The sequence below is a fragment of the Glandiceps talaboti genome, chromosome 4, assembly GCF_964340395.1.
Source record: "Glandiceps talaboti chromosome 4, keGlaTala1.1, whole genome shotgun sequence".
NCBI classification, from domain to species: Eukaryota; Metazoa; Hemichordata; class Enteropneusta; family Spengelidae; genus Glandiceps; species Glandiceps talaboti.
This window is the reverse complement of record NC_135552.1, coordinates 27,600,211-27,625,562: the sequence shown is the minus strand read 5'-3', so window position 1 is coordinate 27,625,562 and position 25,352 is coordinate 27,600,211. Positions and strand designations below refer to the sequence as shown.

Below are 25,352 nucleotides of genomic sequence, written 5' to 3'. Positions count from 1 at the left end.
ACTGACTGAGGCATATTCCAGTTATCAAAAAGACAAAAGATTGTATAAGATGGCCACTAGGAGTGCTGTTCATATTCCAGTTATCAAAAAGACAAAAGATTGTACAGTTTAGCCACTAGGAGTGCTGTTCAGGAGCAGCTTTTGAACCAGAAGTGTGAGGCCCATGATCATAATTATATAGTCTTGTACAATGTCTCTCTCAGACTGTCTACATGGCTGATCTATGGCTATGCAATAGTTCTCGTCATAGACATGAGATCCGTTGAAACAGATCTATTCACATTAAATAGAGTCTCTGTGTACATAGTTGGTGGAGGGCGCTATGTTGTGTATTGTGTGGATTTATGGGTGAAGGACAAATTTCAGCTATTCGACCTTGAAGGTTGAGGTCAAGGTCTCATTAGAAAGTTCACAATTGATGTGAGGGTAGACACCTGGCATCTCTATGAACTAAACATTGTTAGGTATACAGCAAAATGTGTAGTTTTGCCACAAATATGGCCACCATTTTGCCATAAAGGTCAGGTCACCAAGTTTAAAAACACATAGTATAGTATAATTGTTTATTATAGTGGCATACGTATCCCTGGGTATGTATCATATAAGGTTTCACATGTGTACCAAGTTTGGTTGAAACATACAGCTTGGATGGGACAATCTATCTGTATGGTTGAAATTGAGTCATGGGTGTCTCATTGTGCTTAAACCACAGCCTCTTTTATGGCACTGTCGACCAAGACGCACTGCATTTTGCAGTGTCGTGGAAGGAGTAATAACTTTGGAGATTGCGAGAATGATATCTGAGATATACGGCTCTCTATGGACAGAGGGACAGACAGACGGACATGGGTCATTCCTATAGCCCCCCCCCCCCCCCCTTCAGAAGTTGCCCGTTTGGGGGCTAACAATAACAACAACAACAACACAACACAACACACCTTCTGACTTTGCAATCACAATTTTATTCAGCTCATAGCACTTTCCATACAGACACATAAAGCCACTCCTTTACATCTTGTAAGACCTTATTTACAGAATATACAAATCACACATTATACATTTGTTATGCACTTGCCCAGGTTTTTACTTTCAGACCAAATAAATGAATTGAATCTGCTTCTGCAGACATGTACACTATCTATGTTAAATAAAAAATTGATGCCTAAAATACAATATTATACACATCATACATACAAATACTGCATTGATGAAACTCTTGTATACTTTACATAGTGTCCCTTGACTCCTGAAGTAATATATTTTACCCCATTTATGTTTCTCACTGGAGCAGTCCTATTGTCTTTTACAATGGGACAGTACATTATCAGTACAAAAATCTATAGTGCAAACTACACCTGACCCCTTTTTGACCTGTAACCTATGACCCCTCACCTTGACTAGTTTATAACACATCAATGTTTACATACATGCAGTAAAAGGGTCTAAAATACACAAGTATGGATTACAATGGAAGACAGCCGACTTGAAACAAAAATGTCAGGCTCAACAAAAATATATAACAACTGTATGTCAAAGTATGTATGATGGAAGATGTTAGGATTTATAGAACTGTTACAGTAATTAGAGTTTTGCTGATGTAGACAATGATACATAACAATATTTAGTAAAATATTTGTCTCGCCAGATGACCATCTGTTTCATCTTAACTGGCTTCCATTGTATCAGTTACTTTATTGTTGAAAGTGGCCATGTCTGTCTTTTCTGTTGTGTCTTTTTTTCCCTAGTCAATGTCTACTTCTTGTTAGCTGTGGCTGCACGACACTAAAACAAGAGTTTTCCTAGTGTAGTGATGAAAATCTTAGCTTATTTTACAATTTCCATGTCAAAATTTTGGCATGAAATTGAATTTCATGTATCTATTACAAAATCTCTTTCACCCTAGGGGGTATTTGTTTGTACAAAACTAAGTACAAGCTGGGAGAAAGAGAATATACAGACAGCAGAAGAAAGTAAACTGGGCAGGAAAAAAAGTCAGAATGGATGGAAATGTTGCATGTGTCTGTTTCTTGCAGAGGGTGATTTATATACATTGTAATACAATTGTTACACAGTCTGCATGGTATAGTCCACATATAGTGTACAATCAAAATATGATGAATGGTTTTGTTTTGTCTCTCAAAATGATGACAGGGACATGTATTGTCTGTCATGTAGTCTTTGATTAGTAAATCACGATTGTATTGCAATGTATATAAATCATCCTCTGAAAGAGACACACACATGCAATTGTATCCATTCTGACGTTTGTTCCAGCACTGCTTACAGCTTAGCTGTACTTTCTTCTGCTGTACTATGTAGATGTAATGGGTTACTATGATATTTAAAGGTTGTACAGGTCTGAAATAACATACAATAATAGGTCCTTACTTATACAGGAAGTATTTCAAGAGTTTTTATCTGACTATCACTTGGAATCTCATTTCACTTTGTTCATTGCACAGTTTAGCTTTTTAAACTTTCTAAATATACAGTGCACAATATGTAATGCTAATAACGGCTCAGTTCAGATAGAGGTATTGAAATTTTGGTGTGCAAAATAGTTATCTGGCATGCAGAAATATAGAAAAAGTTGGTTGAGAATAAATGAATGATCCTGCATTATGGCTCCATCTGATAGGATAACACAAATACGAGAACCTAGGATTGAAACCTTGGTCTTTACATTTTACAGTAAGCATAATATCAACACATAGTATATCTAGCATACATTTATTGAGGTAAGCAAACCATTAGTAAATTAGTATTGGGTTTGTCTTTTAACACTGATAGGTGTCTGCAAACCATTAGTAAATTAGTATTGGGTTTGTCTTTTAACACTGATAGGTGTCTGCAAACTTTATCCATGGTTAATACAGAGAGGTATTAAGTCCCAAACAATAATGTTCACTTGCATGTTTCTATTTTTCTAGAACAAGCTTTTGAGATTTCCTTCTTAAACTTTGCAGACACTTTCCCAGACTTCACTACAATACACAGACATCTAGTGTGTACAATATCTTGTTTACATATTGTTAATGTCAAAAACAACTTTCCAGAATAAATGCAAAAATTGAGTTTTTCAAAATCAATTGGCTGAAGTTCAAATCTATAATTTTCTCCAACAGCATGGAGTTTATATAAAGGATGAATGAAACTGAAGACTCCAAATTATGTCAAATAGGGAGTATAACCTAAGGTGAATTAAAAGTTAGAGGCAAAAGCAAAATGTTGAAAACTGTGACTGTGTGTCGTCAGTCACTTCATAATCTGAACATTAGTTTCATTATTCTCATCTTATCAGGGTGAATACCTTTTACAAATTTATAACAAATGTAACCAAAACATGTTCCAAGTACTGAGTAGCCAGACCTCCACTTATCATTTACAACGAACAAAAAAATACCGGTGCATTTGCTTGCTTGTGGTAAGCAGGAATGAGACACATTTCATGCAAAGACATACAATGTAATTAGTGTCGGAAACCTATGAAAGTATAAACACCACAGGAGACAACTCTGATGGAATGTTACGCACTAGTTGAGACTGACTATTACCGTTACATTAAACTTCCACAGACATAAACAAACTGATAAAAGCATCACATGACCCTACATCAGAAGCATCCACTGTTGTTTTTGTATCTGTTCAGGATTATTGTTGTTTTTATCTAATTTTGTCTTTGCATGAAGTTTTAATTCCTTGGCTTACTTCATTCAAGCAAACGCACCGATATCTTTTCACAGGTTGTATCAGTAATAGGAGAGTTGGCAGAATGTTTATGATAGACATATCATATATGATGAACACTAAATCAATTATAGCATTGTTTACATGGACTCAAAATACTTTTGGGTTGTCGGTGGCCAAGTGGTTAAACCACTTGCCCCCACCACTGTGGTCAGGGTTCGAACCCCATTCAGGGTTCGATTACATTTACCATGCTGTAAGTAAGAAGAGTGTCGTTCAGTTTGACTCTACCGAACAACACAGGTTTTCCCCGGGTACTCCGGTTTCCTCCTGCATTAACACTGAACCCATGAGGGATGGCCCTCACTGGACTTCTTGGGAGACAAGTGTTTATATGCTTAAAGAACTATCCAGTATAAATAAAGATTATTATTATCATTATTATTATTATTATTATAATAACTCATTAGATTATCAAGTGATTGATCAGCCAAACACTTTTTCAATCCTGCAACCATCTGAAGTGCATTCATGAAAATTCTTTGTTTTCATGGTTTTCTCTTTGTTTACTTGTAAATGAGGACGTAAACAACAATTTGATAATGTGCATGTTCAATACTGCTGAATACATCTAATAAAACTTATCTATCTGTCTATTATTAGATTCTAAATTCACTTGTTTATAAGAGAAAGCCTGAGGAGGTAGTGTAATGTTATCAGCAGCTGTTACCCTACTTAGACATTTTGTCCTGTTTAGTTGCAAATTCCATATACAGCTGACTTTCCCTTTCCTTTTTTATCAGTTAAGAGTTAATTAAAACTTATTACAGCCACTCAACTTTTATGAATTACAACAAGTTACAACCAGTTACAACCAGTTACAACCAGTCTTTGACTTTATAACCAGTTACAACCAGTTAGTCACTTTCATTCTGACCAGTTATAACCAGTTTAGCTACAACTTCAATTTGACCAACTGGTGGTGTGGTGGACCAGTTACAAACACTTCATGTACCATTTCCACTTTAACCAGTTAGAACCAGTTAGAAGTAGTTACAGTCACCTTTCACAAGATACAGCTACTTGATGCACACCTTCTGTCTTCTTCACACCTGACAAGTTAAAGTCTGTTATTGTGCCACATCCATCTTTTGCAAGAATGGTCAATAGTCAGGGTTCTCCACAACTGTTCCAATACCCTGAACCTCTCTTTGCTAAGGTACAGTGGTTTTCCTCTCCTGTATGGGAAGAAATTAGAATCATGAACTACTTACCGACAAAAGATTTTGACATGGATACATAATATCTTTGTGTAAATATAAACATGTCTTTCAACACCAAGCCATAACCATCTTTGTTTCTCACTTTTAATAAGACAAATGTACCTTACATATCACTTTGTTCAAACCAAGACTTTTAGTGACTGGTCGAGACATCTTTAATTTCTACCTCACACTTTGCCAACATTTAGATGTACTCCCACCCACTTCTTTTAACTCCAATTGTTGTAGTTGGACTGAGTCTATTTCTTGAACCAATACAAGACTTTTGCTACATCAGTATATGAAATCTTGTTGCTGGTCCTTGTGAAATCATTACACAAAGTTAGTTACTCACCATCATCTTTTCATAGAAATTGTCAATCTAATATTGTTAGTCTTTGAACCAATGTTATGACACTGATACACAAAGGAACAAGTTATAGTGTGATTCTACAACATCATTCTACATATTTCTGTTTCCATGGTAATTTCATTACCTGAGATCTCTGTCTTCTTCACCATGGCTGTCCAGATAAAGTGAACCCCAAGCACATGCTCTCTGATTCCTGATGATTATAACTGTGGAAGAATTGACACCCAGGTACAACGCTGTCCCAGCACCACAATTGACAGCATGCTGTAATCAATCATATTTATATCTTGTGAATTATAGGGATGGATTCATTGATTCAATATTAGGACAATGGCAGATCAACTATCAGGGAAACTAGTTAACAGACACAGACTTAAAAGCTATCAACAGACATTGATGTAATTACACCCACAGTAGGGTGGCATCTCTGATATAAGCTATCAACAGACATTGATATAATTACACCCACAGTACGGTGACATCTCTGATTATTTCTTAAATGGTGGCACATTCATCTTCATTCAGTGTTTACAGTAATACACTATCTCAATTACTGGGTCATTACATCTACATAACCAAGGCACCACTATCATCAACATGCGTAATATACCACATACAACAAGTAAAACAATGCTAACAACAACAACAACAACAACAACAACAACAACAACGGCAACAACATTTCTGTCTAACTTTACTAGTTTGCCAATAGCACATTTTCCATAGCAATAATATGTCTTTGGTGAAGGAACTGTTTCCCAGGTCAAAAAACAACATGACATGCATGTGTTCCTTAATATAATTGACCTTTGTGCTAAGTTTAAATGTGTTCCTTACATAATTTGACTTTTGTGCCAGATTTGAATGTATGTGATCAAAGCCTGTAGTTGAAGGATTGGAGTGACACAATGACAATTATTTCAAACTTCCTCTCCAAAGTGAATAATTTTTATTCATTATTTTTGGAACCATGAATAAAACATTTTCCACTACCTGATGTCATGCCATCCTAGTTCAAGGAAGTCATCTATCATTCCTATTTCACTATCTCATTGGTCGACTCACTCATAAACATATTCTCTCAGTATCTGACACTTTCAGAAGTCTTTTTTTTTCACTCTGATTAACTCACCTGCATTGACTCAAGGAGGTTTTGTTGCTTACAGCAATCAGTCTTGAGACAAACCAACATACCACAGACAAGACACACTGCTGGCTCTGTAGGAACCTGACAGCATACATGACATTGCTTCTTTCGATAATATTGGAAGATCTGATCATAGTTTGGTGGTAGTCCTAGAAGTCTAGGTGGATAGTAGGTTGGATTATATAAAAGTAGATTCTGTGAAAGGAAATGAAAAAAATACTCACAGATTAAAATGAACTTACAAATTATGTAGTACTCATGAACAGGAAAGTATCAATAATGTATATATACAGCTTTAAGTAAATAACCCTAAAGTGCCACTGTCCTAATAATACTACAACACAGTATATTTTTTGGACTGCTTACAGCTAAAACAGACAAGGTTCACTAGACGATTATTTGTAACATTTACATTTACAATCAAAGCTGAGTTTTGAAAGTTTAGGTTTATGTAACAACACTTTTGCTGCTGAATAAAGCATGATTGTTATTGAGGGAAGTTTAAAAAGCTAAAAAAAAACATAAACAAAACTCTCTCTTCAATCACAATCTTGCTGTTTTCAACAATGAAAGTACTCTTGTCTAGCAGCGTAAAACAACTACCTCAACTTGCAAAATGATCAGCTTTGAGCATTAAATATATATGTTATGTACAGTCTTCTGGTGAACACTCCCTGTTTTAGCTGTAAATATATATGTTATGTACAGTCTTCTGGTGAACATTCCCTGTTTTAGCTGTAAATATATATGTTATGTACAGTCTTCTGGTGAACACTCCCTGTTTTAGCTGTAAATATATATGTTATGTACAGTCTTCTGGTGAACACTCCCTGTTTTAGCTGTAAATATATATGTTATGTACAGTCTTCTGGTGAACACTCCCTGTTTTAGCTATAAATATATATGTTATGTACAGTCTTCTGGTGAACATTCCCTGTTTTAGCTGTAAATGTATATGTTATGTACAGTCTTCTGGTGAACACTCCCTGTTTTAGCTGTAAATATATATGTTATGTAGTCTTCTGGTGAACATTCCCTGTTTTAGCTGTAAATGTATATGTTATGTACAGTCTTCTGGTGAACATTCCCTGTTTTAGCTATAAATATATATGTTATGTACAGTCTTCTGGTGAACATTCCCTGTTTTAGCTGTAAATGTATATGTTATGTACAGTCTTCTGGTGAACACTCCCTGTTTTAGCTGTAAATGTCTGGTGAACATTTCTTGTTTTAGCTATAAATGTAATAGATGGTATCAATGTTTATCAATAATATTTATAGTTACTTTGCATGACTGATTTTCAAGGGACAGGATACTTTTCTGTACAACAAATTTGACCAAAAAAATTAGCATCAATTCAACTTCAACAATATATATACAGACTTATTTACCTTGCCAGTTTGTTGTTGCTTTTTCACAAACTTATTGAGTTCTTCACACCATACTTTGATGACTACTTTGGGATCACTTTGTGTGAATTGTAGACATCTAAGACTGTATTGTCTTGTCAGACTGGAACTGCTGACAGGCTGTTTACCACACAAAGCTAAGTAGTTGACTAATACTTCAAATTCCATGTCTTCATTCTGAAAGTGAGAGACCACAAAACAGTTTTGTGTTAAGATAAACTTTCAACTCAATATTCATGCTAAGGGTGATCCTATTTTTTTATTATGTTTCTCATTAGTCAGTCGATTACCTTATAACAATTGGCATGTTCTTAGCCCCCCCCCCCCCCCCCCACTTGAAAAACTTCCATCATGAAAGAATTGCTCTGTTTGTAAACAAGTTGTCATCATCACCACCATGACTGTAGATGACATTGACAGTTCAGACATTTGCTTCTTCTTGCCAGAGAGGGCGCTGTTCCACAAAATACTAGGGTGAAAATTAAAATTATTTTTCATTTTGATGTCGGAGCTGAAAATTTGGGTTGGTCGGGTAATGAGACACAGAAGGAAAAAAATAGGGTCACTATAACACGTAGACTGGGACTGGTTGTGTATGGAGGTGTGTTTATAGATGACTAAAGCACTATCATGGTGAAGAGTCTGATAAAGACATGGCCATACATCTTACCTGATAAAGACATTGCCATACATCTTACCTGATAAAGACATTGCCATACATCTTACCTGGCATGCAGGGATATCTTCTTTGAATATATAGTGTTGTAGAAGTGTTGCAACTCTAAGGAAAGGTAAGCATTGCTGTTGAATGGCACTCTCTACACTCAGTGGTGACCAGACTGCCTGGCAAATCTGTATCAACAATACATAGCAAACAAAATGTCATACTAAGTGACAGACTTGTCAAAAATGAAACAAGAACACAATGGTTATTCAGTCACATTGTATTTCAAAAACCCAAAATTTTGAAGATTACAAACATGTTATTTCTATTTTATCATTTGCAGCTAAATTAAAACGCCAGAAAACATTTCTGGAATGAAGATATAGAGGGCAGTATCTGGCATAGAACATTAAGCATGGACTCAATAATGAATAAACAAAGTGATGAAATATGAAAATTGCTATATTGATCTGTATGCTATGTACTATACATACAGTAAACTGGTATGCAAGTAGCATAGGCAGTGCTTATCAATGTTTTATGCATGTCGGTAGTGTCTTGTTGTGTTCGCTGCAATCAATGATTTTGAAACTTGTCATGTTGTAAATAAATGTAAGAGGAAGTTCAGTAAATCTGAAAATAACTTACAACTGTGTTTATATAGTTGAGACACATAAGAAGTTTATTGTTAAAGTGAGCCTCAGGGCTTTTTCAACTGTAAAACAAGTTTTGAAATAAGTCCAATATTTTTGATGGGGTATGTGGTCATACAAATTGACAGTTTCTATAATCATGTACTTACAGCAATGCCAGGTAGCATGTCTGCATCCAGATATAACCAACTTGGTGATAACACAGTGATCACATAACTCATCAAACCTTCCAGTGTAAATACATCTTTCTGATAGAATGGAAAGGAAACAGAATGTGATCAACTATGGCTATACATCTTATACTTTATACACAGTAATAAGTTGTCTGTACATTATACCATGCACGAGAAAGCTTCAACAAAAAATATGGAATATATACTCTGGTATGCTAGTTCTATCCAGTCTTTTCACCAGTAACTGTGACATGGAATATTCCAAATATATTCATAGTATTCTGGTTACTAAAGCATATCTTAACCATCACTTGCAAGTGAATGAACTCAAACTGGTTATTAAGATATCACTCAGAAAAGAACTGATGATGTAATTTTTTACCCCCGCTATATATATAACCAAATGTGAAGGAAATCCCTACTTTGCAATCAACTCTTTTAATAATGCTAGAAGACAGTTGTAATGTTATAGAAAACACCCAACAGTATTAACATTATATTGTAATAGTTTAATTGAGATTTTCTACAAGTTTTCTCACTAAAGTGAAAAGTGTATAAACTCAACCTGTGCCACTTTAAATTCCATTTCCTTGCTCAGTATATCATAACTATTATAACAGTTAACTTACCTCTGCTCTCCATTTCCTACCATTTTCTTGCCATGCTATTCTTTCCCCCTCTGGGAATTTACAACTAATGATAGCCAATGCTTGGATGTATAGTAGTGAGAAAACTGACTTGACTATACACAGGAATTGCTCTGTTAAATAAAAAAATATGGATGTATTGGGTGTATATCTGTATTAAATTTCTCTAACAATGTCATACAAACAGCTTTATGCTACATTTCTGATATAATTCTATGGAACCCAAATATGAATATGACCATGTCTTCACTGAGGGAAAAACCTCTAAGCTACTACAGGTACTGTACCTATTAGGTTCATTTGAATAAGCTGCTTCAGTTACAACTTACAAAAGTGAGTAACATACATCTTTGTGCAAGGTTTGAAAGAAATTGGTATGTGTTTGTCAGAGATATGCCTAGCCATGGACTGATTGATAAACATAGAGATGGAAGCCCTTCCTATAGCCCTCCCCCTATAGCCCTCCCCCCTATAGCCCTCCCCCTATAGCCCTCCTCCTATAGCCCTCCCCATAACCCTCACTATCTAATCAAATGTTTTCTTTAAAGTAATTCTATGCATACCTTTGAGTAGTGGTTGAGGTAGTGATAAGACAAACTGAAGTAACATGGCCACTACATCATGATACAAAAGAGGTACTTCTTTCTTTTCCACCATCACACTGTAAAATATGACACATCTATCATGATTCTGAGCTCAATATTACGAAAAAAAAACCCATCTCAACGAGTGACTACATAGCGAGGTACACACAAATCAGGCTACATTAAGTATGTAAACTAGTTATTTCTTGCTGGTAAACAGACTAGGAAAAACTATTTGTATGTATACACACATTAATACCAAGATATGGAGTGTTTATAAGTAAATTGGAGATAGTAGTTAGGATGACTGCCTTTATATCTGAAATTATTGGCTTTATGACATTTTCAGAGTTACAAACATCCTGAGAACATTGTGGATCTCCTAAAACTGAACCTTACAGACTTATGACATTCACTGTTGGACGTGTTTACCATTTATTGTATTTCAAAGTCTCAACACTAATTTTAAAAGTTATACTCTGCACTTCAATAAATCTTACGACCTTAAATGCCCATGTCAGATGAGGAATAAAATCTGTTATATGAAAACAGTTGTCTGGTAGAAATACACAACTACTGGTCATGAACATAATCCGTATGGCTTCACTGATAAAAGTAACTTGTGACATTGATGAGAGTACTCAGGATTGAATCATGGGCCTTTAAAGTCTGAACATAAGGCACTCTCACAAACTTTATTTCACATAATGTTGTGTGACTATTTTTATACTATGGTTTTACCCTAGGGTTTATGGTCATACATGTGATTGATGTCTACCTTTTCTTATCTTTGTCACCATAGATCTGTGTTAACCTTGACCATCTAGGAAGTAGTGGTAACTTGACAACAATTCTACAATGCATACTAAGTACATCAAGTAGAGCACCTGTAATCAAACAATATGATATAACATGTGAGTACAACAAGTGTGGAGTACTTGGGGGTATTTGCATGAGTGCTTGCAGTGTTCTTTGCAGCAGTACTTTCATGAGCATAGAGAGTAAAGAGTGAAAGTGCAGCAGAAAACACTGCAAGCATGAGTACCCACATTTGCACTCGTGTGGCATGGAATTCTGTTATTATTACGTATGTTTATCCAAAACAACAAATTTCCCCAAAAAATGACACTATGTGATCACACACTTTTGTGTAAAATGAACGATCATGTCCTCATTTGCATATCATTTGCATACAGGTATACAATAATGTTTTTGGCATTGCACTGCAGTGAAATACTACTACTATTCACATGTACCAGTGCGTGTAATCTTTGGTACAAATGAAATATTTGGAAGTATTTTAAAAATCATTCCCAGCTTTTTTGCACAAAACACAATTATATTGCAACAGTCTAGTTGATAATGTAAGTTATGTTTTACATACTTATGATGAGTTCTAGTTTTAATTCCATCAGACAAACAAAATGCCAATATTTAATTTGATAAATAATAATACTTGATTTACCAATGCAGGATCTCTTTGGAGATTTATCAGAGGCTGAAACAAAGTTTCCTCCTCTTCTCACCAGTTCCAATTCCAGATTGGTTCTGATGTAAAAAATAAAATAAAATGTACATTTATTGATTTTGCTTAAAATACCTATTAATATTGTGACCCAGGTTCTTAGAACCTTGTAGTAGTGTTGTTAATTTATATTTATGTTGTAAGCTTTATACCTTTGTGCATATAGTAAAGACAAAAGTAATTCACTTCATGTGTGAGAGGGCGATGTTCGTCTTGACCTCTTGACCTTTCGCCTTCCCATCATGTTGTAGGTAAGTGATTTCATGTCTTCAGAAAAACTATTTAATTTGTGTAGTAATCCAAAGCATCCAGACTCTTGATGTATGCCAAACGAAAGATGACATATGTATTGATGTCCGAGTGAAGTTTGGAAAGTTTTCATTTAGATTTTACTACTTTTTGAGACATTGAAACATCTGTGATTGAACTGTCATAGTCGCCTGTATTTAGCATTGCGTCATAGATGTATTTCAAGTTTTGATGAGCTTGTAACTTTGTATTTTAGTATTTTATTGTAAAGTTGTTGACCTCTTGACCTTTCGCCTTCCCATCATGTTGTAGATGGTGATGAAGAATTAAACCAGCAAAGTGTCGATCACAATTCAAACGAACAGTCTCGTGTTGTTGTTGTGTGAGAGCCTAGTGTGTGCAGTGATAACACGAGGCGCAAACTGGTCGAGCGATTGGGACACAACGCGCCCTGGGCCCCCGATCGGCAACCGACCGCCACAAATGGTGACCCCGACGTGATTGTGAGTTCTGACATATTGCTGTGTGGAGGACTGAGCGATTTTATTTAACGAAGAAGACGAGTTTTGGACATTTTCATGCTGGTTGCGGGTGCTACACTGTGGAGAGTGTGAGCGATTTCGTCACCACTGCGTTTGGATCCATGGAACTGAGACGTCTGCCGTCGCCAAGCAACGCGTCCGGTTTCAAGTTTCAAGTGCAAGGGAGCAGCCAGCTGTTGATCAACGGAAGTTATCAGCGTGTTATACATGAAGATGTGTATACTTTACTCAAGTTTTTATTGTAGCGTGTAAACAATTATTTTTTGTGTGATTATTTTATTTTTATTTTCAGGTTCTTGTTTTTTATTAGCTTAACAGCAAAGACAATTTGACCTTTTGGTGTATTGAAAACTAAACTCATAGATGTGGTTTTAGTTGTTGCACAGACAACAGTATATATTTTTTTTTGCCAGTGAAATTTGTCTGTGTAGTAAGTTTGCAAACTGTGTTTATTTCCATTCAGTTTTTAACACTGCTATGGAATATACTAAGTTTTAGCGTTACTCTGCATTCATATACATTGTGTATTGATATTGCTCATGAGTAAACACTAGTGTGGTATTGGTATCCCAGCATTCATTGTAACTTTCCAGAGATACAGATTTGCAGGTGCACAGTATTTTTTTCTTTTTCATCACAAGTTTGAGAACATGCTACTTTTATGTGCAGAGCATTAACATTAAGTCAGTTTGTTCATTTTGTGTGGTGTAACTTAAATTATAGGACTAAGTTTTTATCAGTGATTGTAAACTTGATAAGACATTTTTGGTAGTTTGTAAGTGCTACATGTACTCATTTTGTCTCATTGCTTGTTTGCGTCCGCTAATCATTGTTGCCATGGCAACTGGTACAAACCCTGAGTTAGATGCATCATTTGCAGCAATGGAATCTGGTTATGGGACTGCAGCCAGGGATGAACCAGAACCTGGTACATTGTCTTTGAATCCGTCACAAGTAGCTGTTACACACGTTCCCCTTTATTCAACACCTAAATTACCTAGACATACATCCCGATCTCAGTATAGTAGTACTCCTTTACATACAACTACAACTCCATCCCACAGTCATGCGTTGTCAACACCCATAGGTAGTGGTCTCAACGTTCTTGGTATGTCAGGTCCTGGTAATCAACCACCACCACCACCACCACCTGTGTCCAGCACTACAATTCAGGGAGTGAATTTACAACTGAGCCCTGGGAATGTGACTTATCCAAGTTTGGTTGATGGTAGTGTGCATGTGCCATCTAGTGGTGGGTTGCCACAGCCTGTTGTTGGTGGTACCCAGAAGTTTAGTGGTGCACCGCTTATTGGCCAAGGTCAGCTTGCTGGACAACCTATGACACACATTCCAGAAAACAGTCAACCTACATTCACACCTACACATACTCCACATTTTAACATGACATCTTCACATCAAATTAAGAATGTACCTAATTTTACTGGTAGTCCAGACTGTAAGGTCCTTATTGATGACTGGATAAGAGACACCCAGTACTTACTCAATGCAGGAGCTATGCCAACTACTTTACAATTTCAGACAATAGTTAGAAATTTAGGTGGTGAAGCTAGAAAATTAGTTTTGAATTTGCCAGTTCATGAACAAACTGCTGAACGAGCATTCGAAGAGCTTAGAGCAGAATATGGTGATCTTCGTTGTCCGTTAGATCCTATGGCTGAATTCTATTCACGACTTCAACAACCCAATGAGTCAGCTTGTTCGTATGCCATCGCCCTCGACGCTGTACTTCGATCTATTGAGGAAAGACAGCATGGTGGACGTCAACTACCAGATCGTGATTATCGCCTTACTCACCAGTTTATGAGAGGTTTGCATGAAGAGGAGGTTTACAACCGCCTGGACCCCATGCAGCCTTGGCGTATGACTTTCAAAGATCTGCGAGACCAGTTGAGAAGATTGGCACATGAAAAGAGAAGGGTGAAAGTTGAGTCGAAGTCAAAGAAGGTTAGCAGTCAACCAGTAGTTATCCAAGGGGGTGATCAGGTGACAAAGAATGAGAAGCCAACTAAGCAGAATGTTTTGAAATCAGAGCTATCAGAACTTACTGAATTGGTAAAACAGATTGCTACTTCCCAGGAGAAGCAAGCAAGCAAAGTGATTGATCTTGAAGAGAAACTTTCAGGTTTGGCTTTGAAAGACAAAGGTAATTCGAGTGGTAGTGCTCAGAGTACTAGTGGTAGCCGTCAACGCCGCCAAACGAGTGGGCCTATTACGTGTTTTAAGTGTGGTCAGGAAGGCCACATAAGCTCAGGATGTCGATCAAAGTCTAGAGGCAAGGAAGCATCAACCAACACACCTTTAAACGAGTAAAGTCCGTGGCTGAAGGGCAAGCTACGGGCTCACCTGTTAACACCAGCCCTATTGAGAAATTAGCTGCAGATTTAAAGCAGAACCAATTGAACTTGCAACGTGACATAGGAGTGCAGTCAACTGTCCCTCCAGAAGAGTTGCATCAGCAGTTAGTTGGTCCAGTTAATGAGGATACAGTTATGGTGAATGGTATAACATGCAGTGCCTTAATTGATACTGGTTCCCAGATTACATCAGTGACTGATGTTTTTGTTTCCCAGCACCCAGAACTATCTCATCAACAATTAAAGTCTAGCAGTGTTGCTATTGAAGGGGCTACCGCTCACTTGGTACCTTATGTAGGGGTGATTGATCTTAACCTTGAGTTCCTTGGTCAACAGTTCAAAGGAGTCCCTGCATTTGTTGTTCCTACTACCGAGTATAGGACAAGAGTGCCATTGCTTGTTGGTACAAATGTTATTCGAGCAAGTCGTGACCACCTTAAAAGTACTCGTGGTAGGAGTTATCTGAGTTTGGTGAAGGGGGAGTCTGTGGTGTGGTATGATGCTTTCAGGCAAACAGGAAAAGCAGAATGTGGTGACAAAAGTGGCCGTGTTGGATGTGCCAAATATACTGGACGGCGTCCTTGTACTATCCCACCAGAAAGTGAGATACATGTTAGTTGTCGTGCCCCCAGAGCACTTGGGGATGGACCATATACAGTAATGGTGGAAGGACCAAGGTGTCAGAGTAAAGGAGCTGGTTTGGTTATCGGTAGAAGTATTGGCACGGTACAAGATGGCCATGTTGTAGTAAGAGTATGCAACTTGTCTGCAAGACCTGTGAAGATTCACCACAACACTACTCTAGCAGATCTACACGTTAATGTACAAGTACAAGATACTTTGTCCAGCGGTCAAGGTCCTAGAGTGACTAAAGTGTTGAAACAATGTGACGTCAATGGTGATGACACAAATAATCGCAAAGGTCGTGCAGCAAAGCGGACTTCAAATGGTAACAGCAAAGGCAGTCTGCGTCACAGATCCAGACCACCAACTAGGAGTGGTAGCAAGCCTGTGTCCTCTCAGAATACAGTGCATGATAACTGTGGTGTAGATCTGACCAATGCAGCCACTGAGAGTCCTGGGCAGCTCAAGAAGTTGCAAGATTTACTACGTCGCAATACTGATGTGTTTTCTCAACATCCATTGGACTATGGTTGTACATCTACAGTGCAGCATGAGATACCACTTGTGGATGACAAACCATTTCGTCTACCTCACCGAAGGATACCACCTTCACAGTATCAGGATGTTTTGCAACACATCAAGGATATGGAAGCTACTGATGTGATTCGTCCAAGTAAGTCACCCTTTGCCTCACCAATAGTGGTGGTACGCAAGAAAGATGGTACTCTGCGTATCTGCATCGACTACAGAAAGCTGAACTCGCAGTCCATCCGTGATGCTTACCCCCTACCAAGAATGGATGAAGCACTGGAGGCTCTTGGCAAGTCTAAGTATTTCTCATCTCTGGACTTAACATCTGGCTACTGGCAGGTGGAGGTTGCTGAAAAGGATCGTCATAAGACAGCTTTCACAACTCCCATGGGTCTATATGAGGCAAATCGCATGCCGTTTGGTCTCCAGAACTCTCCAGCCACATTTTCCAGATTAATGATGTCCTGTTTGGGTGATCAGAACTTTTCAACTGTCCTTATATATCTAGATGATATAGTAGTATTTTCTGAGTCCTTTGAGCAGCATTTGGCTAGGTTACAACTTGTGTTTGATCGTCTGAGACAACATGGATTAAAGTTGAAGCCCAAGAAATGCCATTTCCTACAAAGTGAAGTAAAATACCTGGGACATGTTGTGAGTGCAAAAGGAGTTAACACTGATCCAGAGAAGATAGAGAAAGTAAGAGAATGGAAAAGACCAACCAACTATAAAGAGGTTTTGCAGTTCTTAGGGTTCTCTGGCTATTACCGCAAGTTTGTCAAAGGCTATTCACAGATAGCAGCACCCTTGAACAGACTTACATCTGGTGATGCCAGAAAGAAGAAGGGTAAGAAGAAGGTACAGGAAAGACCAGCATTTGTATGGACAAGTGAATGTGAGCATGCCTTTCAACAGTTGAAAGAGAAGCTGACCACAGCACCTGTATTGGGATTTCCAGATTTCTCCCTCCCATTTACACTGCAAACAGATGCTTCTATAGATGGTTTAGGAGCTGTCCTTGCACAGACTCAAGAGGGCCAGGAGCGGGTTATCGCATATGCCAGTCGTGGATTGAAGCCTGCAGAGACACGTTACCCAGCCCATAAGCTTGAGTTCTTGTGTTTGAAGTGGGCAGTGACGGACAAGTTTAAGGACTATCTCTATGGAAACAGATTTACTGCGTGGACTGATAATAATCCTCTCGCATATGTAAAGACCACAGCCAAACTTGATGCTACTGGCCAACGTTGGATATCACAGTTGGCAATGTTTGATTTTGATATCAGATACCGTCCTGGCAAAAGCAATGCAAATGCTGATGGCCTGTCAAGAATGCCAAGAGAAGATGTTGCAGCCACACTTGACATCGTTAGTGCAACTATACGAAAGAAAGAGTGTGAACCAAATAATGATAGTCTGGAGCAGAAGCCAATGCATGGTACCCAAGTCCTACCAGGAATGTCTCCACTGGAGTTAAACCTGGCACAGGAGGAGGATCAAGTCATTGGTAAAGTGTTGATATGGAAACAAGAGAAGAAGAGGCCGAGTAGAAGAGTTCGAGCCAAAGTATCCAAGGAGACCAACCTGCTTCTCAAACAGTGGGAGAGGTTATCCATCAGGGATAATGTTTTGGTTAGGTCAACCCACACTAGTACTGGAATGGAGTCTTGGCAGTTGGTCTTACCTGAAAAGATGAGAGATCACGTATTGGAAGGACTTCATGATGGAAATGGTCATTTGGGTTTTGACAAGACTATGGATTTAGTAAGAGCTCGTTTTTATTGGCCGAAAATGCAATCCTTTGTCAAGAATTGGTGTGAAACATGTAAACGGTGTGTGTTGAGGAAGTCACCTCCTACATCTACACGTGTGCCTCTGGTGAATATTCGTACTACAGCACCAATGGAACTTGTGTGTATAGACTTTTTGTCACTGGAAAAGTCCAAGGGTGGTGAAGAGAATGTACTGGTGGTAACTGATCATTTTACCAGATATGCGCAGGCGTATGCTACCAAAGATCAGAAAGCTGTCACTGTAGCTAAAGTATTGTGGAAAGAGTTCTTCTGTCACTATGGTTTTCCCAGAAGACTCCATGCTGATCAAGGAAGGAATTTCGAGAGTGCATTGGTCAAGGAGCTGTGTGCTATTACTGGAGCAAAGAAGAGCCGAACGACACCTTACCATCCGCAGGGCAACGGGATGACAGAGCGTTTTAATCAGACGTTGTTAAACATGTTGGGGACACTGGATCCAACACGTAAGAGGAACTGGACGGAGTACCTTGGTTCTATGACCCATGCTTACAACTCGACGCGTCATGAATCCACAGGGTACCCACCATTCTATCTGATGTTTATGCGCAACCCTCGTCTACCAGTTGATCTTGCATTCGGTGTGAGTGAACATTCCAGTGAGACAGCTGACCAGTCTGAGTATGCTGAAGATCTGAGTAGGAGACTGAAAGAGTCATATAGTGAGGCCATTCGACAGGCTGATAAAGCGAGAGAACGACAGAAGAAGACGTATGACAAGCGTACCAAGGAAGGGATGGAACTCCATCCTGGTGACAGAGTGCTGGTAGTAGACAAGTCCCCCACCATTGGAAAGCATAAGTTACGAGACAAGTGGGAGTCAATACCTTACATCGTATTGTCTAAGAATCCAGATCTCCCAGTCTATGACATCCAAGTAGAAGATGGTGACAGAGTGCGAACTTTGCATCGTAATATGTTGAAACCTTGTACATTTTTGACAGCTGAGGATAGGGAATATCAGGTTAATGGTAAAGAAGATAAGAAGCAGGATGCTATTGTCAATGATGATAGTAATGTTGAACCAAGTAGTGGTAGTGACGACGACGATGACATGTCTGATCAGGGTGATATTGTGAAAATTCATTGTCCTAGTGGTGATGCCTTGTACACATCTTTTGTTGAGAGTGAATCAGCATTGTCCCCACTTCAGATACCAGAGATGACAAAGGAGCCAGCTACTGGTGTGGCGCCTGAACGTATTTCGACTCCAGCTGAGAGACTTGATTCAACCATCGATGCTGTTGGACATTCAGATGAATTACAAAGTGATTTAGTACCCCCTTTGGAATGTATAGGAGCAGATCCCAGTGTTGGTTGCAGGACTGGTTTACCATCTAATCTAATGGAAACTATTGCAGAGGAAGGTCACCTTGGTAATGATCCTGATGAATTCTTTGATGCTATGGGTGCAGAGCCCACTGTCACTGATTCACCTGTACAGTTAAGGGATGAACATCAGAAGGAAGCTACCCCAGACATGACTGAAATACCTGGACAACGACGTTATCCTGTTCGACAACGACGACAACCTGACAGACTAACTTACTACAGCATGGCATTGCTATGCGAATTGCTAAAGAGTCGTATTTAGTTACATTTCCATGTATTTCTATTTCTTGTTTAAACGACAAGTGTGCCGTTTTCCTCAAACCAGGGGAGGATGTGACCCAGGTTCTTAGAACCTTGTAGTAGTGTTGTTAATTTATATTTATGTTGTAAGCTTTATACCTTTGTGCATATAGTAAAGACAAAAGTAATTCACTTCATGTGTGAGAGGGCGATGTTCGTCTTGACCTCTTGACCTTTCGCCTTCCCATCATGTTGTAGGTAAGTGATTTCATGTCTTCAGAAAAACTATTTAATTTGTGTAGTAATCCAAAGCATCCAGACTCTTGATGTATGCCAAACGAAAGATGACATATGTATTGATGTCCGAGTGAAGTTTGGAAAGTTTTCATTTAGATTTTACTACTTTTTGAGACATTGAAACATCTGTGATTGAACTGTCATAGTCGCCTGTATTTAGCATTGCGTCATAGATGTATTTCAAGTTTTGATGAGCTTGTAACTTTGTATTTTAGTATTTTATTGTAAAGTTGTTGACCTCTTGACCTTTCGCCTTCCCATCATGTTGTAGATGGTGATGAAGAATTAAACCAGCAAAGTGTCGATCACAATTCAAACGAACAGTCTCGTGTTGTTGTTGTGTGAGAGCCTAGTGTGTGCAGTGATAACACGAGGCGCAAACTGGTCGAGCGATTGGGACACAACGCGCCTCTGGGCCCCCGATCGGCAACCGACCGCCACAATATTCTAATTTAATATCAAATTTCTGATGATCAAAGTATATCTTTAATATAAACTGTATAAACAATTATTTACATACAAACATCAAGTCAGTGTACACAGTATTATTAATAATGACAACTGAAATAATTCAGCTATTAGAAAAAGCAGAAGGATTTGAATTGTTTCTAGTATAGTGTACATTTCAATGAGGAAAAGGAAATGAAAATTACAAAAAATATACAGCTACTGTGGCTTTTAGGAATCATCTATAATTTCTTACAACAAATTTCATTGACCTGTCAATAACAAATGTAAAAGTGTGTACATACCTGGCGACAGAATAGATAAAAAGAAATAAGTTTTCAGGACACTGTGTTTTACAATAGTTTGTAAACCTGGGATAGGTGGCATTGGATATATCTTCCATAATACTTCCCATGGCATGGGTCAAAGGTGATGAACTCTGTGTTATGGAAGGTAAAGTTTCATATACAATGACAATAAGTCAGGTATCAGCTGGCTGACACAGACAATCTACATGTTGACATATTACTAGCGTTCAAAGGGATGTTGGTGTTATTACACATACAGGCTTTACACATACAGTAGGGTGGCATCTCTGATGTTGGTGTCACTACACACACAGTAGGGTGGCATCTCTGATAACAAGTTTTTCTCAACTGACAGCACTTCAACCACTGTCAGTGATTACACTATCTTGATTACAGTGTGATAATATCCATGTGACCACGGCACTGTATAACTCACTTGTGTATTCTACCATAAGCAACATTAGTTTTGTCTGTGTCTGCCTTCATCGTTTGCTTATAGCTTGCTTTTCATGGTTGATATAATACACAAGGTATGTCATTAAATGCCATACACATTCAACAAATCAATAATCACTTTTGTTTGTATATTAAAAGCACAAGATGTCACATTCTGGTTTAAATTGTAAAGATAAAAAATTTCACAGTTTGGCCACTAGGGGATGCTATTCAACAACAGATTTTGGAGGCAAGTGTCGGTCAGATTGGTTCAGTACTTGAAAATCATCTATTCCCAACATTTCATGGCTAATATTGCTAGCATTCTCAACAAATAAATACATCTTGTATTTGTCATTTAAATGTCAATGAACCTGATCAAAAATGTCCTTACTGGTATGGGTTGGTCTTTGTTCATGACAGCTGCTAACTGTTTGGCTACCGTACACAGATCTGTTTCCTTGGCGACAAGTTCCCTGGACACCTTTGAAGGATGTGGTGAGCATGGTAACACTGCATTAGATAGCTGTCTACACAGAGGACAAGTGAACTCTCCTTTCTCAACTGACAAATTCTGTGTCATATGAATCTGTTCAGTCTGGTGAAAAACAAGAAAATCATATAATGAGGAACACTTCCAAAGTATTTCATTAACCACACTGTTAGTGTTTTTGCTAAGATTTGCAAACACTGGTAACAGGAAGGGTAAAATCTGCTACAAACTGACAAAGTTGCGCACATATTATGCAAGTGTTCAAGATTCTGGTAGATTTTACCTACTTACCGTTCTCAGCATGAACCTGGTGTGAGCAGATTTGCTTTGAAATTCTTACCAAATTCAACCAACTTGAACAGCTATTAGGCCCAACACAGTTTAGTATATTATTTGAAATTATGCAATATGCTATCATGAGGGACCCCCCCCCCCCCCCCCCCCCCCCCCTTGGGTATTTCTGTTCAACAATTTTCTGAAAAGCTACTTTTGGTGATATCAGAATATCAGAGTTAGTGCTACACATAAATGTTTATGACAGCACCTCTTACCCACATATGACATACATGCATGATGGACTTTTTAACAAGATGCACATTTTTTAATTCTAATTTCATGAATCTTAAATCAAGGCAAAGAATGTAAACTTACTCTGAGAGATTGCATATAAGATTTATAACACTGTAAATGTAAACAGTGTCCACATGTCTGTGTATGGACTCCACCTTCCCAACCAATACTAACAGCTTGTAGACATGATGCCTGTACAAATGTATAACATAATGTTAGAAAGTATGTTTTCATCAAGTTTGTAGACATGATGCCTGTACAAATGTATAAACATAATGTTAGAAAATATGTTTTCATCATGTTTGTAGACATGATCCTGTACAAATGTATAACATAATGTTAGAAAGTATATTTTCATAAAGTTTGTCAACATCAAATTCTTTCTTTATACACACAAAGAAATGTCTCAGAGAAAACCTTTTGCTTTTTTTTGGAGTTTGACACTTTTCATGACTGCAGGGAGGATAAAAGTTCTTTAATTTGTACATCCAGCATGTGACTTTTTAAAAGTGTTAACAGTGTATAATAACATTATCAAAGTATTTCTGTAATGTACTCAGTCTAACAGTGGATGATATACTTACATCATCAAAGTATTTCTGTAATGTACTCAGTCTGACATCATGTACTGCACTGCACAGATTGCCTTGATAAAGTGTCATGCCATCTTTGACAGGTAAACAGCAGTTATCAGGATTTTGTGACCTATGGCCTAACACTGAAATGAACAACAAGTGGCATGTAATAAAAATACCAACACGTCATTCCAAGCAACAAAACATCAGGATGACTCTTCCTTTTTAGAATGAATTATTGATGGATCAAAGATATTTGATGCATCAAGAGTTATGAAATCTAATATATAACAAAAAATATGACTTACACACACACACACACACACACACACACACACACACACACACACAAACACACACATATATATATACCATATTTTATCAATATTAAACCACACATTTGATGAGGAACTTTCAAATAGGTTACATTTATCAACTTCTATTCCGTCATCTTGACCCATACATATACAGGTTTATCATGATTTGTCAATTGTCAACGTTGATCTGACTAAACAGCCATGATCAATTAGACATTAGTAGCTTGAAGGAAGACCACCATACTTATGGTATGATCTTGTAACCACATATCACTCACCTTATACTCTGTGATAGTTTGTGTGTTTTACTTACCACTAGTAGCTTGTAAAAGGACAACCATACCCATAGGATGATCTTGCGTAGATGGTGAACTCTGACCACATATTACACAGTCATATTCTATGGTGATAGGTTTAGTTACTTCAGGTGATTTCCTGGCTCCTGATTGTTCTTGGTCACCACCATCTTCCACAACTACAATAAGGTATATCAAACATTTTACGACGAAAATCAAGAATATTTCCTGAGAAATGACAGTTCATAACTGTTGACACAATAAAGTGTTAGCCAAGTGCAATTTTTTTTTCTCTCAAAAGATTTGCAGAATTACACTTATAATAATTACCAAGTTGTGTTACCATTAAATTGATGTAAATGATACATAAAATATACAAAACAGTACAGTGAGGTATTGCTACAAGTCTGTTGTCTCTGCATAACTTTCGCCACCAAATATTTGGTAATTTCTTATGATGCAGGGATAAAAATGCTTTCACGTAACCCCCCAGTGTCGTCTGCTGCCCTCATACTTGATCAATATGTCATTTCTGTAAACTTTCATACCATCAGCTTCTAAAGCCTTTTCCAAAAACTTCTTTTGCTTTGAGGCAAACTGTTCTAGAAGTTTCTGCTGTCGTTCTCTGGCCTTCCTCCTCCTGTGACAATTAAAATACAAACTAAAAGTATCACCATGACTACATCAAAGACACAGTTTTTATTTCTGTATTTTGAACTACATGGATTTTTTCACAAATGAGTATGGTGTCCATGGACATGAAAACTGTATTACATACATTGTACAATGTGAAGTGATGATGATTGAATGATTAGTGTGACTAGCTTGGAATCTACAAGATGCAGGTTCAATCAAGCCTTGCCACTGTCATTTGTTTGTGAATGTCTTCAGGCCTTGGGTGAGATTTGAACCACAATTGTGTCTAAGTCAACAAAGCATTACAACTGGGGACTGGTAGGATAGAGGTTTGGTAGGATAGAGGTTGCAATGTGACTATTCTAAATTTAACAAAATATAGATAAGCTTATACATAAAGAACAATTTCCATTGTTTGAGCCAAACTTAACATGTGATCTCACCTTTCAGCAATGGAGTCCTTTTCTGTACTATCAGCATCAACTTGATCCTCGTGTACATGACAAATTCCTTCTAGGTATTTATTGCACTCTGGACTCAGATTTGACACTTTGTCAAGGAATAGTTTGATGTAATATGCTCCATCACCAACTCTCATACTCTCAATTTTGTCTTTAGTTTGTTTGGATGGGGGTTTGTATGAATTTTCCTTCCCTGACAGTTTAGAATGTAATTTAACCAGTAAGCTAAGGATGCTTTCATTGACCTCTATGACCTCTGTCATTGGTGGAGTGACTGCATTACTGCTAGTTCTAGAAGTTGATCTTGGAGTCTTTGGTATGGCTCCTGGGACTATGCTGTGAGATGGCGACTGTTGTTGTATAGGGGTGGGTGCTGGGGCTTGCACTGATGTTGGAACTGGAGTGGTTGCTGTCAGTGATGTTGTACTCTGACTGGCTGTTGTGTCTGCATCACTGGTGTCCATACTGTCATCATCACTGACATCACTACCGTCATCACCTGTGTCTTGGGTTGTGACACCACCCTGATTACCTGGTGTGAGGGCATCTGTCATAAAACCAGCTCCACCAGCAAGTAGACCAGCTGATGATACTAGGACAAACACTTCATCATTGAGTAGTGAATTTAGTAAGTGGTCAGCATTGGCTGTAGCACTTGCCTGTAGAAGAGTAATTCATACATTTATAA

The 25,352-nt window shown here is 37.9% G+C and overlaps 1 protein-coding gene across 1 annotated transcript in view; it reads right to left on the bottom strand.

The window, feature by feature from the left end:
• Positions 1–4,273: 4,273 nt before the first annotated feature.
• LOC144433693 (E3 ubiquitin-protein ligase UBR3-like) overlaps positions 4,274–25,352 on the bottom strand; it is a 37,877-nt gene continuing 16,798 nt past the window's right edge. Inside the window, exons 18-34 of the mRNA XM_078122045.1 lie at positions 24,647–25,323; positions 24,116–24,207; positions 23,585–23,746; positions 22,964–23,097; positions 22,461–22,571; positions 21,711–21,914; positions 20,879–21,012; positions 12,066–12,148; positions 11,379–11,487; positions 10,580–10,677; positions 9,999–10,129; positions 9,346–9,444; positions 8,606–8,731; positions 7,862–8,056; positions 6,455–6,664; positions 5,447–5,586; positions 4,274–4,925 (exon numbers count right to left, since the gene is read on the bottom strand). Coding sequence (XP_077978171.1) covers positions 4,808–4,925; positions 5,447–5,586; positions 6,455–6,664; positions 7,862–8,056; positions 8,606–8,731; positions 9,346–9,444; positions 9,999–10,129; positions 10,580–10,677; positions 11,379–11,487; positions 12,066–12,148; positions 20,879–21,012; positions 21,711–21,914; positions 22,461–22,571; positions 22,964–23,097; positions 23,585–23,746; positions 24,116–24,207; positions 24,647–25,323 — 2,823 coding nt within the window. The 3' untranslated portion in view covers positions 4,274–4,807. The remainder of the gene's footprint in view (positions 4,926–5,446; positions 5,587–6,454; positions 6,665–7,861; positions 8,057–8,605; positions 8,732–9,345; positions 9,445–9,998; positions 10,130–10,579; positions 10,678–11,378; positions 11,488–12,065; positions 12,149–20,878; positions 21,013–21,710; positions 21,915–22,460; positions 22,572–22,963; positions 23,098–23,584; positions 23,747–24,115; positions 24,208–24,646; positions 25,324–25,352) is intronic.